General features: G+C 36.3%; 1 protein-coding gene across 1 annotated transcript in view; it reads right to left on the minus strand.

Annotated features, from left to right (window-relative positions):
• The window catches only part of RAD18 (RAD18 E3 ubiquitin protein ligase), a 115,142-nt gene that overhangs the window by 58,987 nt on the left and 40,429 nt on the right, over positions 1-15,726 (minus strand). Inside the window, exons 5-7 of the mRNA XM_063115055.1 lie at positions 14,982-15,319; positions 12,935-13,034; positions 8,530-8,714 (exon numbers count right to left, since the gene is read on the minus strand). Of these exons, the coding sequence (XP_062971125.1) occupies positions 8,530-8,714; positions 12,935-13,034; positions 14,982-15,319 (623 nt within the window). The remainder of the gene's footprint in view (positions 1-8,529; positions 8,715-12,934; positions 13,035-14,981; positions 15,320-15,726) is intronic.

The following is a 15,726-nucleotide window of genomic DNA, read 5'->3' on the forward strand; positions in this document are numbered from 1 at the left end:
CATCAATTTTGGTGGAGGGTTGGTTCCAGGACCTCCTGCAGATACCAAAACCTGCAGATGCTCAAGTCCTGATATAAAATGCTGTAGCATTGGTATATAACCTTTGCATATCCTCCCTTATACTCTGAATCATCTCTCTCTAGATTACTTATAATACAATGTAAATGCTATGTAAATAATTGTTATACTGTTTTGCTTAGGGAATAATGACAAAAAAGTCTGTACATGTTCAGTACAAACACAATTTTTTTTTCCTAACATTTTCAATTCCTGGTTGGTTGTATCCATGGATACAAAGGGCTGGCTGTATTAGACTTCATACCCTCAGTTGAGGCAGCTGAAGCAATGTGTGTTAGGGGATGGGTGGGGAGGGGCAGACACCGAAGGCTGAGTAGAGAACTAAAATAAATCCTGAATTCTTTCTTACAGTTCTGTTTTGTGGTGGTGTAGCAGTATAGATGAAGCAATTAGGAAAATATTTTAGATGTATTATAGATTGAACAAATTAGCAAATGTGTTTCTCCTGTCAGCAAGGAGGATTCTTACTATGAAAAAAAGGGAAATACAAACACGGAATAAAGAAAGGTTAAAAAAGAACTCTGTGAAATTGGAAGAGGTATAGGTTTGTTCTCATGGTCTCTAAAATATATAAGTGTAAATGGAATTACATGTATGCATATATAATACATGCATATGCATGTACATATGTATCCATGCGTGCATATGTATATGAGGAGTCTTTAAAAAGTTCATGGAAAGATTTGTATTATCTTTTAATTTTATTTTTCCACAAACTTCTTGAAGTGGCCTCATATATATGCATATACATGCATATATTTCCAAGCTGCATCTGCTGAAATAGCCTAGAAGCAAAGATACCAAGTAGCAATAAGCACAGCTAGTAGCCATATATTGTTTTCACCAATAAAAAGAACCAGAGCACCTCAAGGAAAAGGCTGATTTACAGGGCTGGGACATGGAAAAACAAGATGAACCTGCAATATCTTGTTATACCAGAAATAAGTAGATGATAACAAAAATGATGGTGGCATGTCCCAGGACCAGGAATCAGTATGAAGATGTTCCCACTGGCCAAATCTGGAAAAGTACAAACACCAAGTAATTAAGAATGATAATAAGTTAGAAATCTGTAAATCTATATCAATAATAGACAAAGAAAAAAATAAGACAGAATGGAGGGCTCTTATATTTAGAATCATGCCAAGTGGCAAATGTGAAGAGTACTAAAGATGCAAAATCATCACTTTGCAACTATCACAGAAAAGTTAATGTAAAAATTACTAAAGGATGCTAAATATGGGGTAAAATTTTAATGAAGTTACAAATTACTGGAATAGTTACAGAGTATCATGTCTCTCTACAGATTTCTTATTAGTAGGCAAGGGGGAAATATAATGTATAAACAATGGAGAAATTGACCAGCTAATCAAACCTGACATTACAAATGAGGAGCACATAGATGTCAAGAGCCTCTGGATGTGATATTCTGAAGATAAAACATCATTTATATGGTATTCTGGCAGGAATGCACATCCTGAATGTAATTATAAGGAAACATTAGACAAAAACAGAATGAAAAATATTCTATTTGAAACGCACACACACAAAACAAAGACTATATTCTTTTAAAAGGCCAGTGTCATAATAAACAAAGAAAATCTGAAGAATTGTTCCAGAGTGAAAGAGACTGAAAAGATATTACAACTAAATTCAATATGTGACCCAAAACCAGATCACGTACTGCAGAAAAAAAAAAAATCCACAAAGGCCATTACTGGGTCCACTGACAAAACTGGAATACAGATGATAGATTACATAAAAGTATTATAACAAAATTAAATTTATTAAAATTGATAACTGTACTATGGCAATAAAAGAGAATATCCTTTTCCTTAGGAAATATATAGTGAAGAATTTAGGGTAAGGAGTCAAGATTATACACCTTATTTTCAGATGGCTTAAGAAAAAAACCATCAGAGGAGTGCCTGCCGATCAGAGAGGCGCCCAGTGGGAGAGGCCCAAGATCCGCGGAGACCACGTGCCCTGCACTGCCAGTGCGCGACCCAGCAGGTAGGCCTCGCCGCCACTGCCCGACTCCATCCCCAGCCCAGCCGAGTGCGTGCTGATCAGAGAGGCGCCCAGCCAGAGAGGCCCAAGATCCTCGTAGACTACACGCCCTGCAGTGCCAGTGCACACCCAGCAGGTATGCCTCGCTGCCACCACCCGACTCCATCCCCAGCCCGGCCTAGCACGCACTGCCAGAGAGGCATCTCCCTGGAGAGTCCCAAGACCCAATGCAACCACGCACCTGAGGCACCAGTGGGCAAATGAGCAGACACAGAGGCAGCCATGCCAAATTGGCAGCCCCAGCAACATCCTAGCCAGACAATAACGTCGAACCAGTGAACCGTGAAATCCCCTGCCACAATGACTAAACATCAAGGGAAAGATACCAGAAATATGAAAAATCAAGAAAGTACACCACCAAAGGGTAATAACTCTCAAGCTCTAGATCCCATAGAACAAGAAGCCCTTGAAATGTCTGACAAGGAATTTCAAGTGATAATTCTGAGGAATCTAAATGAGATACAAGAAAACTCAGCTAGACAACATGATGAAACAAGAAAAAGTTTACAGGACCTGAAAGAAGAAATGTACAAGGAAATCAATGCCCTGAAAAAGAATGTAGCAGAGCTTGCAGAGCTGAACAATTCATTCAACAAAATAAAAAACACAACAGAGAGTTTAACCAGCAGGCTTGCAGAAGTAGAAGAGAGAAGTTCTTACCTTGAAATGGGCTGTTTGAAATAACACAGGCAGACAAAAAAAAAAAAGAAAAAAGAATTAAAAACATGGAAGAAAATCTAAGAGAGATATCAGACAACCTTAAGTGCTCAAATATCCGATTCATGGGTATTCCAGAAAGGGATGAAAAAGGAGATTGCACTGAAAACATATTCAACTAAATAGTGACAGAAAATTTCCCGGGTATAGGAAAAGACACAGATCATCAGAATAAAGGAAGCTCAAAGATCCCCAAACGTATTCAACCCAAAAAGGTCTTCTCCAAGACATTTTATACGCAAATTGGCAAAACTCAAAGACAAAGAGAGAATCTTAAAAGCTGCAAGAGAGAAGCATCAAATCACTTATAAGGGAGCCCCAATCAGACTAACATCAGACTTTTCATCACAAACCCTAAAAGCCAGAAACGAATGGGATGATATATTCAAAATACTAAAAGACAAAGATTGCCAGCCAAGAATACTCTACCCTGCAAGGCTATCCTTCCGAAATGAAGGGCAAATAGTATATTTCTCAGACAAACAAAAACTGTGGGAGTTCACTACCACACAACCACCCTTATAAGAAATCCTCAAGGGAGTACTGGGTTTGGTTCCTGAAAAATAACTACCACTGCCATAAAAACCCAAGAAAAATCAAAACCCACTACTATAATAAAAATGGCATTCATGAAGAGAAAACAAACAAACAAAAACGCTATCTACAACCTAAGGAACCAACAAACACAGAAACCAAACAGTAAATCACAAAGCAAGGAACAAAAGACACCTAAGACAACCAAACAACCAATAAAATGCTAGGAATAAATCAACACCTTACAATAACAACACTTAATGTAAAAGGCTTAAATTCCCCAATCAAAAGACACAGACTGGCTGACTGGATTAAAATGGAGGAGCCAACTATATGCTGCCTACAAGAGACCCACCTCACCCATAAAGATTCACAAAGACTAAGAGTGAAAGGTTGGAAAAAGATTTACCACGCAAACAGAAAAGAAAAACGAGCTGGAGTAGCTATTCTTATATCTGACAAAATAGACTTTAAACTAAAAACCATAAAAAGAGACAATGAGGGACACTACTTAATGATAAAAGGACTGATCCATCAAGAAGACATAACAATCATAAATATGTACATACCCTTAAGTGAAACAAGTCAGGCACAGAAAGAGAAATACCACATGTTCTCACTTATTGGTGGGAGCTAAAAATTAATATATAAATTCACACACACACACACACACACACACACACAAAACCGGTGGGGGGGGGGGAAGAAGATATAACAACCACAATTACTTGAAGTTGATACGACAAGCAAACAGAAAGGACATTGTTGGGGGGGAGGGAGGGAGGGTGAAGGGAGGGAGGTTTTGGTGATGGGGAGCAATAATCAGCCACAATGTATATCGACAAATAAAATTTTAAAAAAATAATAATAATAAAATAAAAAATAAATAAAAATAAAAAAATAAATATGTACATACCCAATGTTGGAGCAACCAGATTTATAAAACAAACTCGATTAGACCTAAAGAAGGAAATAGACACTAATACCATAATAGCAGGGGACCTGAACACCCCACTGTCAATATTAGACACATCATCTAGGCAAAGAATCAGTAGAGAAACACAAGATCTAAACAATACTCTAGACCAATTGGAATTGGCAGATATCTACAGAACATTCCATCCAACAACCTCAGAATATTTCATTCTTCTCATCAGCACATGGATCATTCTCCAGGACAGATCACATATTAGGTCACAAATCAAGTCTCAACAAATTCAAAAAAATTGGAATTATCCCATGTATTTTCTCAGACCACAATGGATTGAAACTAGAAATTAATAACAAATGAAACTCTGGAAACTATACAAACACTCAATGCTGAGCAAAAAAAATAAAGCTGGAGGCATAACACTACCTGACTTTAAGCTATACTACAAAGCTATAATAACCAAAACAGTATGGTACTGGCATAAAAACAGACACACTGATCAATGGAATAGAATAGAGAATCCAGAAATCAACCCACACACTTACTGCCATCTGATCTTTGACAAAGGCACCAAGCCTATACACTGGGGAAGGGATTGCCTCTTCAGCAAATGGTGCTGGGATAACTGGATATCCATATGCAGGAGAATGAAACTAGATCCATACCTCTCACCATATACTAAAATCAACTCAAAATGGATTAAGGATTAAAATATACACCCTGAAACAATAAAACTTCTTAAAGAAAACATAGGAGAAACACTTCAGGAAATAGGACTGGACACAGACTTCATGAATACGACCCCAAAAGCATGGGCAACCAAAGGAAAAATAAACAAATGGGATTATATCAAACTAAAAAGCTTCTGCACAGCAAAAGAAACAATTAACAGAATTAAAAGACAACCAACAGAGTGGGAGAAAATATTTGCAAAATATACATCTGACAAAGGATTAATATCCAGAATATATAAGGAACTCAAACAACTTTACAAGAAAAAAACAAGCAACCCAATTAAAAAATGGGCAAAAGAGCTAAGTAGGAAGGTATACAAATGGCCAACAGACATATGAAAAAATGCTCAACATCACTCAGCATCCAGGAAATGCAAATCAAAACCACACTGAGATACTATCTCACCCCAGTTAGGATGGCTAAAATCCAAAAGACTCTGAACGATAAATGCTGGCGAGATTGCGGAGAAAAAGGAACTCTCATACATTGTTGGTGGGACTGCAAAATGGTGCAGCCTCTATGGAAAATGGTATGGAGGTTCCTCTAACAATTGCAGATAGATCTACCATATGACCCAGCTATCCCACTGCTGGGAATATACCCAGAGGAATGGAAATCATCAAGTCGAAGGTATACTTGTTCCCCAATGTTCATTGCAGCACTCTTTACAATAGCTAAGAGTTGGAACCAGCCCAGCTGTCCATCATCAGATGAGTGGATACGGAAAATGTGGTATATTTACACAATGGAATACTACTCTGCTATAAAAAAAGAATGAAATACTGCCATTTGCAACAACATGGATGGACCTAGAGAGAATTGTATTAAGTGAAAGAAGTCAGGCACAGAAAGAGAAATATCACATGTTCTCACTTATTTGTGGGAGCTAAAAATAAATAAATAAATGCACAAAAAAACTGGGGTGGTGGTGAGGGAAGAAGATATAACAATTACAATTCCTTGAAGTTGATACGACAAGCAAACAGAAAGGACATTGTTGCGGGGGAGGGGGGAGAGGGAGGAGGGCGGGAGGTTTCGGTCATTGGCCACAATAATCAACCACATTGTATATTGACAAAATAAAATAAAATTTGGAAGAGAAAAAAAAAACAGTTGTATTTTTATACAAGCAACAAATAAATAAATATTGACAGTTTAAAATAGAACATCATTTACAACTGCATCAAAAACATCAGATAGTTGAGAATAAGTCTTTTAAAAGATGTATAAGACCTTCACACAGAAAACTACAAAACATTACCAATAGAAACAAAAGACAAAGGGATAAACCATATTCATGGATTGGAAGACTCAAATACTATACAGATATCAACTATCCCAAAATAGATTTATAGATTCAACATAATGCCAATTAAAATCTCAGCAGGTTTTTGGTCCTTATTCTAAAATGTATATGGAATAGCAAAGCTGGAGGAACTACATTACCAACAGCAAGACCTATTATAAATTACTTATAAAGTAATTGAGACAGTGTGCTACTGGGACATGGATAAACAAATGGCCCAATGGAACAAAACAATGTCAAGGCCCATATACGTACAGTTAGCTCATTCACAACCAAGACATCTGGAAGTACAGTGAGGAAAGGATGGCTTTTTAATAAACGCTGTTGCATCAATTGGCTACCCATATGGAAAAAAACAAGAGAATCTTGCCCTCTACAACACATGCTAAAATCAATTCTGAATAAATTATATCAAAATGTAAGAGCAAAAACAATATGGCTTTTAAAAGAAAATAAAAAGATACCCTCATGACCTTGCAGTAGGCAAGGACATACAAAGCACTAACCAGGAAAAATGTAATGAACTAGACTATATATTAGTCTACTTTTCAAATGATGCCATTAACAGAGTGCAAAGGTGAAATAAAAGATTAAATATACACACATCCAGCAAAAGATGTGTCTCCAGAAAATTTCAAGTACTCCCTCAAATAAATAAGAAAAAAAATAGACCCACAGCATAGAAAAATTGGACATAAGATTTAAACAGGTACTCCACCAAAGAGGATATCCAGATGGCCAATAAACATGTAAAAATGTGCTGAACATTATAAGCCATTAGGGAACTGCATAATAAAACCATAATGAGATACTACCACGGAGCCACTAGAACGGCTAAAATGGAAAATTGACAATAGCGACGTTGTCAAGGACTTGGTATGAGGGTTTCAGTTGTCGTATACAACACTAGTATTGAGTTTGGGCTATATCTATGAGAGCTGAACATCCATAAATATATAACATGGCACTTCCACTCCTAGGTATATATATCCAACAGCAATGTGTGCCTATGTGCACCAAGAGACATATAAAAGATTATTTATAGCACCATTTTTCTTAATAGCCAAAAAGTGAAAAAAAATCCAAATTTCCATTACCATTGAATTAAGTGTGACATTTATACAATGGAATATTATATAACAAAAATGAAAAAAATATACAACTGTATACAAAAACATAGATGAATCTTATAAACATAATGCTGCACAAATGAAGGCAGATACAAAGAACACATAAGCTATTATCCCATTCATATAAAGAACAAGCACAGGCAAAATTAATAGATGGTATTAGAAGTCAAAATAGTAGTCAAGTGTGAGAATGAAGGAAGTAGTGAATGGGAGGAAGAGATGGGGTTTCTGGGATGCTGGTACTAATCTTAGTAGTGCCTATACTAATCTTAGTATAAGGCATTTTTGCTTTGTGAAATTTACCTTGTGAGAATTCGCCAAACAGTACACTTACAATCTGTGCATGGTTGCCCACTTTCTCTATTTTTTTAAAAATTAGGCAATCCTATATATGCTAATAATAAAAAGAACTCCAAAATATGTGTGTGGTTAGATGAAAAGGAAAAACTATTAAACAGCATATACAGAATGCTGACATTTTTGTAAAACAATAAAGATCAAGGACATATATTTGTGTATAATTATCACAGTGGTAACATTTACTGAATGGTAACTACTTATTAAGGTACTATGCTAGGCACTTTACATGCATTTTGATTTATTCCTCTTAAAAACATTATGAAGTAGGTAGTATTATAACCTTTACTTTATGGATGAGAAAACTGAGGTACAAAGATAACCACATAACTTGCCTACAGTCACCCAGTCATAAAGCTGAGAAATGGGGACCGTAACCCAGGCTCTCCAGATCCACTCTTCATCATCACACTATCTCTGGAAAGATACATAAGAAGCTGGCAACAGAGGTACCTCTGAGAAGGAGATTTGGGGACTAGGAGACAGGCTGAGAGGAAGGCTGGCTTATCATAGTATATTCTAGGTACCTTATGAAGGAATACATTTGCATGTCTTATCTATTACCAAAAAAGTATTTATTAAAAAAATTTTTTCTATGGTTTCTAATCTCTGAGGTACATAAAATTACTTTATCCAGAGGATAAGCATTACTCATTGTTTTATTACTTTACCTGATTTAGGATGCAAAGCATCACACTGGGCATTGTACATGTGTACAAATTCTTGGTGCCTTTTAATGAGCTGTTGCTTATTTCCTTGAACAGATAATCCATGTTCTTTTAGCTTTTTCTTTAAATCACGATCAGACAGCAAGTTATATACAGTTTTGGGCAGCAGCTTCCTTTTGTGAACAGAACTGAGAAGGTAAAAAAAAAGATCTCTGAGGATTATTGTGAATTATCAAATGCTTTTCATGTAAAACTGTAATCTATGCCTGGGTGACGGGGAGAATAGTAGAACCATTAAGATAAAAAGGGGAAAGAGAAGAAGGATAAAGTTTGCAGATGTTTACAGTGTTCGACATGATACATCTGAGGTGCTGGAGGGACATTCAGAGAGAGGGGTCTAGGTGGCACCAGAAGTGAGAGACTTAGGTCTCATGAAGAGGTTAGGCCTAAAGATGCAGACTTATAAGACTTATATGGAAGGCTTGTGGATCAAATGCTACAAGAACTTCACTTAGAATCATACTTACGTAGACATATGCAATTCTCTATCTCTTTAAAGGATGCTTTTCCTAATATTTGCCTATGCTTTCCATGCAAAATCCCTGTAAAGGCCAGTTATCTCAGATGATTAAAGTACAAATGCTACTGAGGATTAGGTTATGGATTTAATGGTACATTATAACATACAGATTCTTTAGGAAAAGTTCTGATCCACAGGTAAAATTTCCCCCTCAAATCCAAGGCAATCAATTTGCAAAGGCAGTAGGTGAATAGTTAGGAAGTTGATGAGTGGATATTCTTGTGGTATCATCTTCAAAGAACACAAATGAAAACAGTAAAAAATACAGCAGGGGGCTGGCCAGTGAGTTTAGTTGGTTAGAGCACAACCTTATAATACCAAGGTCATGGGTTCAGAACCCCCTACCAGCCAACCACCAAGATTAAAAAAAAAATACAGCAGGGCTTTTGTTCTCTTCAACTTCAATTATTTATGTTAATAAATATAGCATTACAAAAAGTATATTAGAAAAAACACCAACTGGATTTTCATTCTATTTACTTAATTAATATACTGATAAGCACTAAATAATTTAAAATATGACATAGCTATATTAAATTACTTTCTTCTACCCTCTCCAAAAAAAAAAAAAAAAAAGTTAAAAAACATTACTTCTTAAAATGGACTAGAATGCAAGCTATCTAAAAGTATCAATGACTTGAGACAATTTCATAAACAATAACTCCTTAGTGAGTTTTAAACCATTTTATCTGAGTACAGCATGGTTCTGAGTACATTACCTGGCTCAGCTCTATGGCAAATAGGTGCTTAATAAAACATGCTCAAGGTGATCATTACAATTACAATCATTTCAAAATGAGAATATATTCATCCAAAAACAAGATTTTGCAAAGGATTTGCATATAACTATAGTTCACACAAGGCTATGCTTCCCAAACTTCAGCATACCTCAGAATCTCCTCAAGAGCTTGTTTAAAATGTAGATTCTCAGTCTCCTTCTCCATACCACCTATCAATTGTGACTCAGGTCTGAAATGGAGACCTAAAATCTGTATCTTCAACAAGATTCCCAGGGTAAATATGATGCCAATGGTCCAAAGGTCATACTTAGAGAAGTATTACAGAAAAGTATAGACTGAAAACAACCAAACATTTTTCTGTTAACCAACAGTGCCATTCCCTGGCTAAATTATTTCTTTGATGCTCCATTAATATAGTCTAAAAGCCAGAAATATCTACTTAACCATGAAAAGACCTGCAAGCCCTCAACAGATTAAATTTTTCTGAAAATTGCTCTTATAATGACAGCCCATTGGACTCTCTACAAGACTTATAAAATGAGGGCAAAATAAAATCACAGTAGGTGGCAACAGCTGAATCATTTCGTAGGCATTTATACAAGTACACAGGAAGGGATAATTCATTAAGTCTGTATCTAAAAGATTTATTTTATCAAGGATAGATAATTAAACTTATGGCTGTGAAATTCTAATGAGGAACTGTACTGTTCACTAGCATTTACAATGAAAAGTACCACCAGAGATCAACAATTTCTATCGAGAATTTTAAAATATGTAGCCTCAAACATAAAAATGACATTGATTTTTCTTCCACCATGATTTACAGAAACTGAGTAATGTATTTAAGTGGCCTTCAGAATCTGAGAACATCAAAAGAAGAGTGTATTCTTTGAATCAAATCTGATATGATTTTATACAGAATGGGTTAAGAGCTGTCACCCACATCTAGCAGATGGCCTGTCTGAATGTTGTAAAAGAGACTAAAAACACTGGCAGAAACTCTTCTATGTGACCAGATGCAAGGACCAGGTTATAACTAAAGAGAGATGTAGTTCCATGTTTCCCTAAGTGTGTTTTTCACAAACACCAGTTTTGCAAGATGTGAGTTATGAAGACAAAAAGGTTTTAGGATCAAATAAATTTAGGAATTACTGGATTAAATAAAAGCCAACAGTTACCTTTGACGTAGGACTTCTCAGAGCCTTCAACACACTAAGAGAGTGATACCTATGTAGTGCTTCTAAGTTGCACTACAGAGCAACTGGCAGGACTATAGTATTATTTGGAACGGGATTTAGAACCACTACTGGAACTTAATTACACATGGATGAGTATCTCTTTGAATAAACTGACAGCACTAAATGTGTCAGAAGTATGATAAACACATCTAGAAAAAGAGGAGTTGAACCAAGATGATTAGTGCTGATTACTCATTCTTCAAGAAGAAAATACTAGGCTTCTATACTCCCAACTCATTCTTCAGTAAGAACATTTCTAAAGAGAAAAGCGGGTCATCAGACTGTCATGGCTTACGAGTACAGGAAATAATCTTTAGGACTATTTAGTTTCATTTATTCCAAATCTCCACTAAGTAAGCAACCTAAAAACCTAAATTTTATTCTCATTAACAAACTTACCCACTAGGTGGGAGTATTGTGCATGTAAAACTGCCCCAGGTTTGGACTCACGTGTGTCTCCCACCATAAATTAATTAAGCATCACTTTGCTTAGCTTTCGTAAGTTATAACAGCATGAGTCTGTCCCTCAGAACCTGCATTCACTCCAAAATTACTCACAAAAATTAAGTGACATCTTTTTACCTTTAATCACAAAAAATGGTCCTGCCTTATTAACATGGTTTTTGGAAAATACTCTTCAAAGTCCTTCACAACAGATAAAACATAAGACCCAATCATCTTATTCATCCCCACTTCCCAGATACCAGTAATTTCTTCAGCTTCCTTCTTCTTCTTTTCCAAATCTCTCTGAATTATCACCTATTCTGTTCCCGTTTCCTCCTGTTTCAGAAGAGTCCTTACTGCATGTCGAGGATAACCTCGCTACTTGTGCTCCCCACCTCGTACCACTTATCATCTGCTCTCTTCCTGGAGATACAGGAAGAGAAGAGACTGCAGGCTTAAACAACCCTTGTTTTTAATAATATAATCTTCCCTTGATCTTGCTGCTTACTCCTTCACCAAACTGCCATCTCAGGTCTTCCTCCCTTTATCACCAGACTTATCTAATTTGTAGCTTCTGCTTCCTTTCATCTTCATTAACCCCTGATTCCTTAATACTTGCCATTGAACTTTGACTAAAATTTCATTCCTGAACAACTTATATGTATAACAATCATGGATTTAAGAAATTACTGTTACTCTGATGTATAAGGGAGGCAGAATAGTTTAGGTGCAAATGCTGAGCTGACGACTTATTAGTTATGTCACCCTGGTTGGGTCAGTGGGGAGGACACCACATTTCATATATAGACTTCTGTGCCTTTTTTTATTATGTGCATATAATTTCCCGGTCAAAAAAACTAAACTTTTGAAATGGCTTGATTTAAAATTTTGAAACTTCTGAGCATCCTAAGAACCAAAGAAAGATTATATATGTTCTATATTCAGAGTCCAACCTTGCTTTCTTTGGCCAAAAGGCTTTATGATAGTTCTAAAATTTTAAGAGAAGAAAAGAATTTTTAAAAGAATTTAGGGCTGGCCAGTTAGCTCAGTTGGTTAGAGCATGGTGCTGGTAACATCAAGGTCCAGGGTTTGATGCCTATACTGGCCACCTGCCAAAAATAAATAAATAAGAATTTAATTTTAAATCACTAATTTCTTATTAAGTCAAATTTTAGCAGCAGTTCAAACATTCAATATAGTTAATTGTATTTGGCAAGGAGGAGTGGAGGAAAACAAGAGGAGAAGGAATGGGAGAGTTGGCCAACAGGATTAAAGGAAAAATCAAGCAGGAGAGGGAATAACACAACTGATCATTCTGGGTAAAACGGATACCATTTTTTTCAAGTTTATAACATACAAGAGGCACCTAGATAAAGTAGCTCAATGATTATACTCAACTTCCTTACCTTCTGAGGCTTTCCTTCTTCTCTTCACGTGATAAACAATTGTCTAAGTGCTTATTAATGTGATTTTCTGGAATGTTAACCCCACAAACAGGACAATCCACTGTATTTTTTAAAAAGAGAAAAAGAGACTTTACTACTCACAGAAAGGGCAAAATAATATAAGCTGGCAACTTTCAGCAATTAAAATAAAAAACAGAATCTCACTTTAACATGCACTTAGAAAAGCAGAGGTGAAAAAAAAAAAAAAAAGAATAACCCATCAGGGCAACAGGTGTGGGACAGACTGGTTACCGATTAAAGGCTAAATCATGGGAAGCCACAAAATTAGAATCCTGGGCCTAGCGGAAGCGACTGCAGAGAAGTTTGGAACTTAGTTTATTAGAAAACGCTTTGGTTAAACTTTTCTGCAAAAGTATGACCAAACTATAAAACTATAAAATTAATATTAAATATTCCCAAGTCTTAGGAGCTATCCATGTTTAACACAGAAGCAATCATAATAACTAGAGTAAGACATACCTGGCCCAGGGGCAGGACAGGTGCAGTCAGATGAAAGCATTTACTGGGTTGGGCTAACTACTGTTCAATTTTGTCAGTGGTTACAAATTTAATTTAGCTGTCATTTGTAATTCCATATATAACATAAAAATTAGGAAATGCAATCATTCTCAAACTATTTCATGGAGTTGCAGGGATCCGTGGAGGTATCTCTGGGCCTAAAGACCACCATGGATAATAGGCAGGGGCTAAAGGGGGAAACAGGTGGAACAGCACAATCTCCAGGCCCTCCATCCTTACATTAACAAATTAGGGCCAATTTTATATATTTTATATTTATGGTTTGTTGTAAGATTTCATTTGGAAAAAAGTTCCGCTAAGTGAAAAAGTTAACTATCAAGCTAAAAAACACTACAATAAGAACTGTCGATTGGTAAAAATAGTGACCGAGGAAGAGACATGCTAGGAAATGTAAGTGACATTTACATATCCGCAAGAAATATAAACACTTAAATAAACTAATTTCAATCTATTTAAGATTAATAAATACTAACATGCCTGCACTGTGTGTGGTATGAATATACCAAGGACATCTAAGACAGAGTTTCTGACTAAAAGTTGCTCTGAACTTAAATGGCAAGAAAAGACAAAAATGAAAGGTTAAATAAATTGACATATTAATCAAACAGTTAAGCAAATGGTACACAAAATAGTCCAGAAAAGAAGTAATGTAGCACTTTAGTGATATGAGATATCAATGTTGCCTAACACAACCAAAGAATATGAGGATCTGGATGGAATCTAGAAAGGTGTAGAACAGGGGTTGGCAAACATTCTCAATAAAGGGCAAGGTAGTACAGAATTTAGGCTGTACAGTTCATACGGTCTCTGTCACAACTACGCAGCTCTGCCATTATAGCATGAAAGCAGGCATAGACAATATGTACACAAATGGGTGTGGCTGTATTCCAGTAAACCTTTACTTACAAAAACAGGTGGCAAGCCAGATTTGGCCTACAGGTGATAGTTTGCCCATCCCTGGGCATATTGGAGGATCAGTGGAGAGATCAGGTTGGCTAGGGCAGAAAGATTTCTGAGAGGGAGCAGTGAGAAATAAGATTGAATGGCTAGGGTAGGGATCAAATGTCAAAGGCTTTAACCACCAGGCAGAACAGCTTGGAGCCATTCAAGCAGTGGTATATTAACATAAAAAGAGCTCTTTAAGATTAAACTAAAACTGACACGTTGGATGGTGGAAGGGAGGAATTAAAAGCTGAAAAATAGAAAGCTACTGCTATACTTGAAGTATAAACTTATTAAAATTATTTCATTTTTGCAGCAATTAGCCTGAATTCCTATTCTACAAGAGAGAAAGAGTGCAAACATACCTAGAAGTACTAACCACATCAACCTCTGAGATTGTGATAAGGTGAAATCTGGTTTATCCCTTCCCATTCCCTCCCCCTCAAAAATGCTGGCTATTTATTCTTATGTGGATGAGAAGATTTCCATTAAGTAAGAAAATACGCATATGAGAGTAATTTCCTACCTTTAGTAACTTGTTTCAAAGCAGATGTAGAGGGTGTCTCAGGACAACTAGCATCTGAGGAGCCTGGAGTCATCTTCTCTACAGAACGTGCCTCTTTGGTCTCTGCAGCAGTGCTTGCCTCTTTTTGAGGGCTGAATTTGCTTTCATTTTCTTTTATCATCAACTCTGATGTAGAACCACCCATTTCTCTGATCAAGAAACTGTCCATTAACCTGCTTCCCTGCTTCAAAGAATGTCTGAAGGATACAGGAGTATGTACTTTGACAGCAAGGTTCTTTGAAGAGGAAGAGGCAGGAGATATGGGTGGTGACTCTAAAGCAAACTTCAACAGATGATTCCTTGAAGCACAAAAAACACAACAGATAACTATGATATCAAGTTATATATAATAAATTAACTGACATAAGCTGTTTTCCCAATTAACACTTGTTTCTCTGAACTATAGAACTTATACCATAATAACAACCAAACCAAAGTGTTTCTTCTAGGATAAAACATAAAGCAAAAGAACTGGCTGGTTAGCTCAGTTGGTTAGAGCATGACGCTAATGACACCAAGGTCCAGGGTTCGATCATTGTACTGACCAGCTGCCAAACAAACAAACAAACAAACAAACAAAAAAACCCAAAAAAACATAAAGCAATAAATCTGACTCAAAAGGCAGTTGTATGACTATAGAAAATGAAGAAATTTCAGGTTCTAGTCATGGAGAATACCTGATAAGAGATTTACTCTGCAACCATAA

This window comes from Cynocephalus volans, chromosome 11 (genome assembly GCF_027409185.1).
Source record: "Cynocephalus volans isolate mCynVol1 chromosome 11, mCynVol1.pri, whole genome shotgun sequence".
In the NCBI taxonomy this organism is placed as follows: Eukaryota; Metazoa; Chordata; class Mammalia; order Dermoptera; family Cynocephalidae; genus Cynocephalus; species Cynocephalus volans.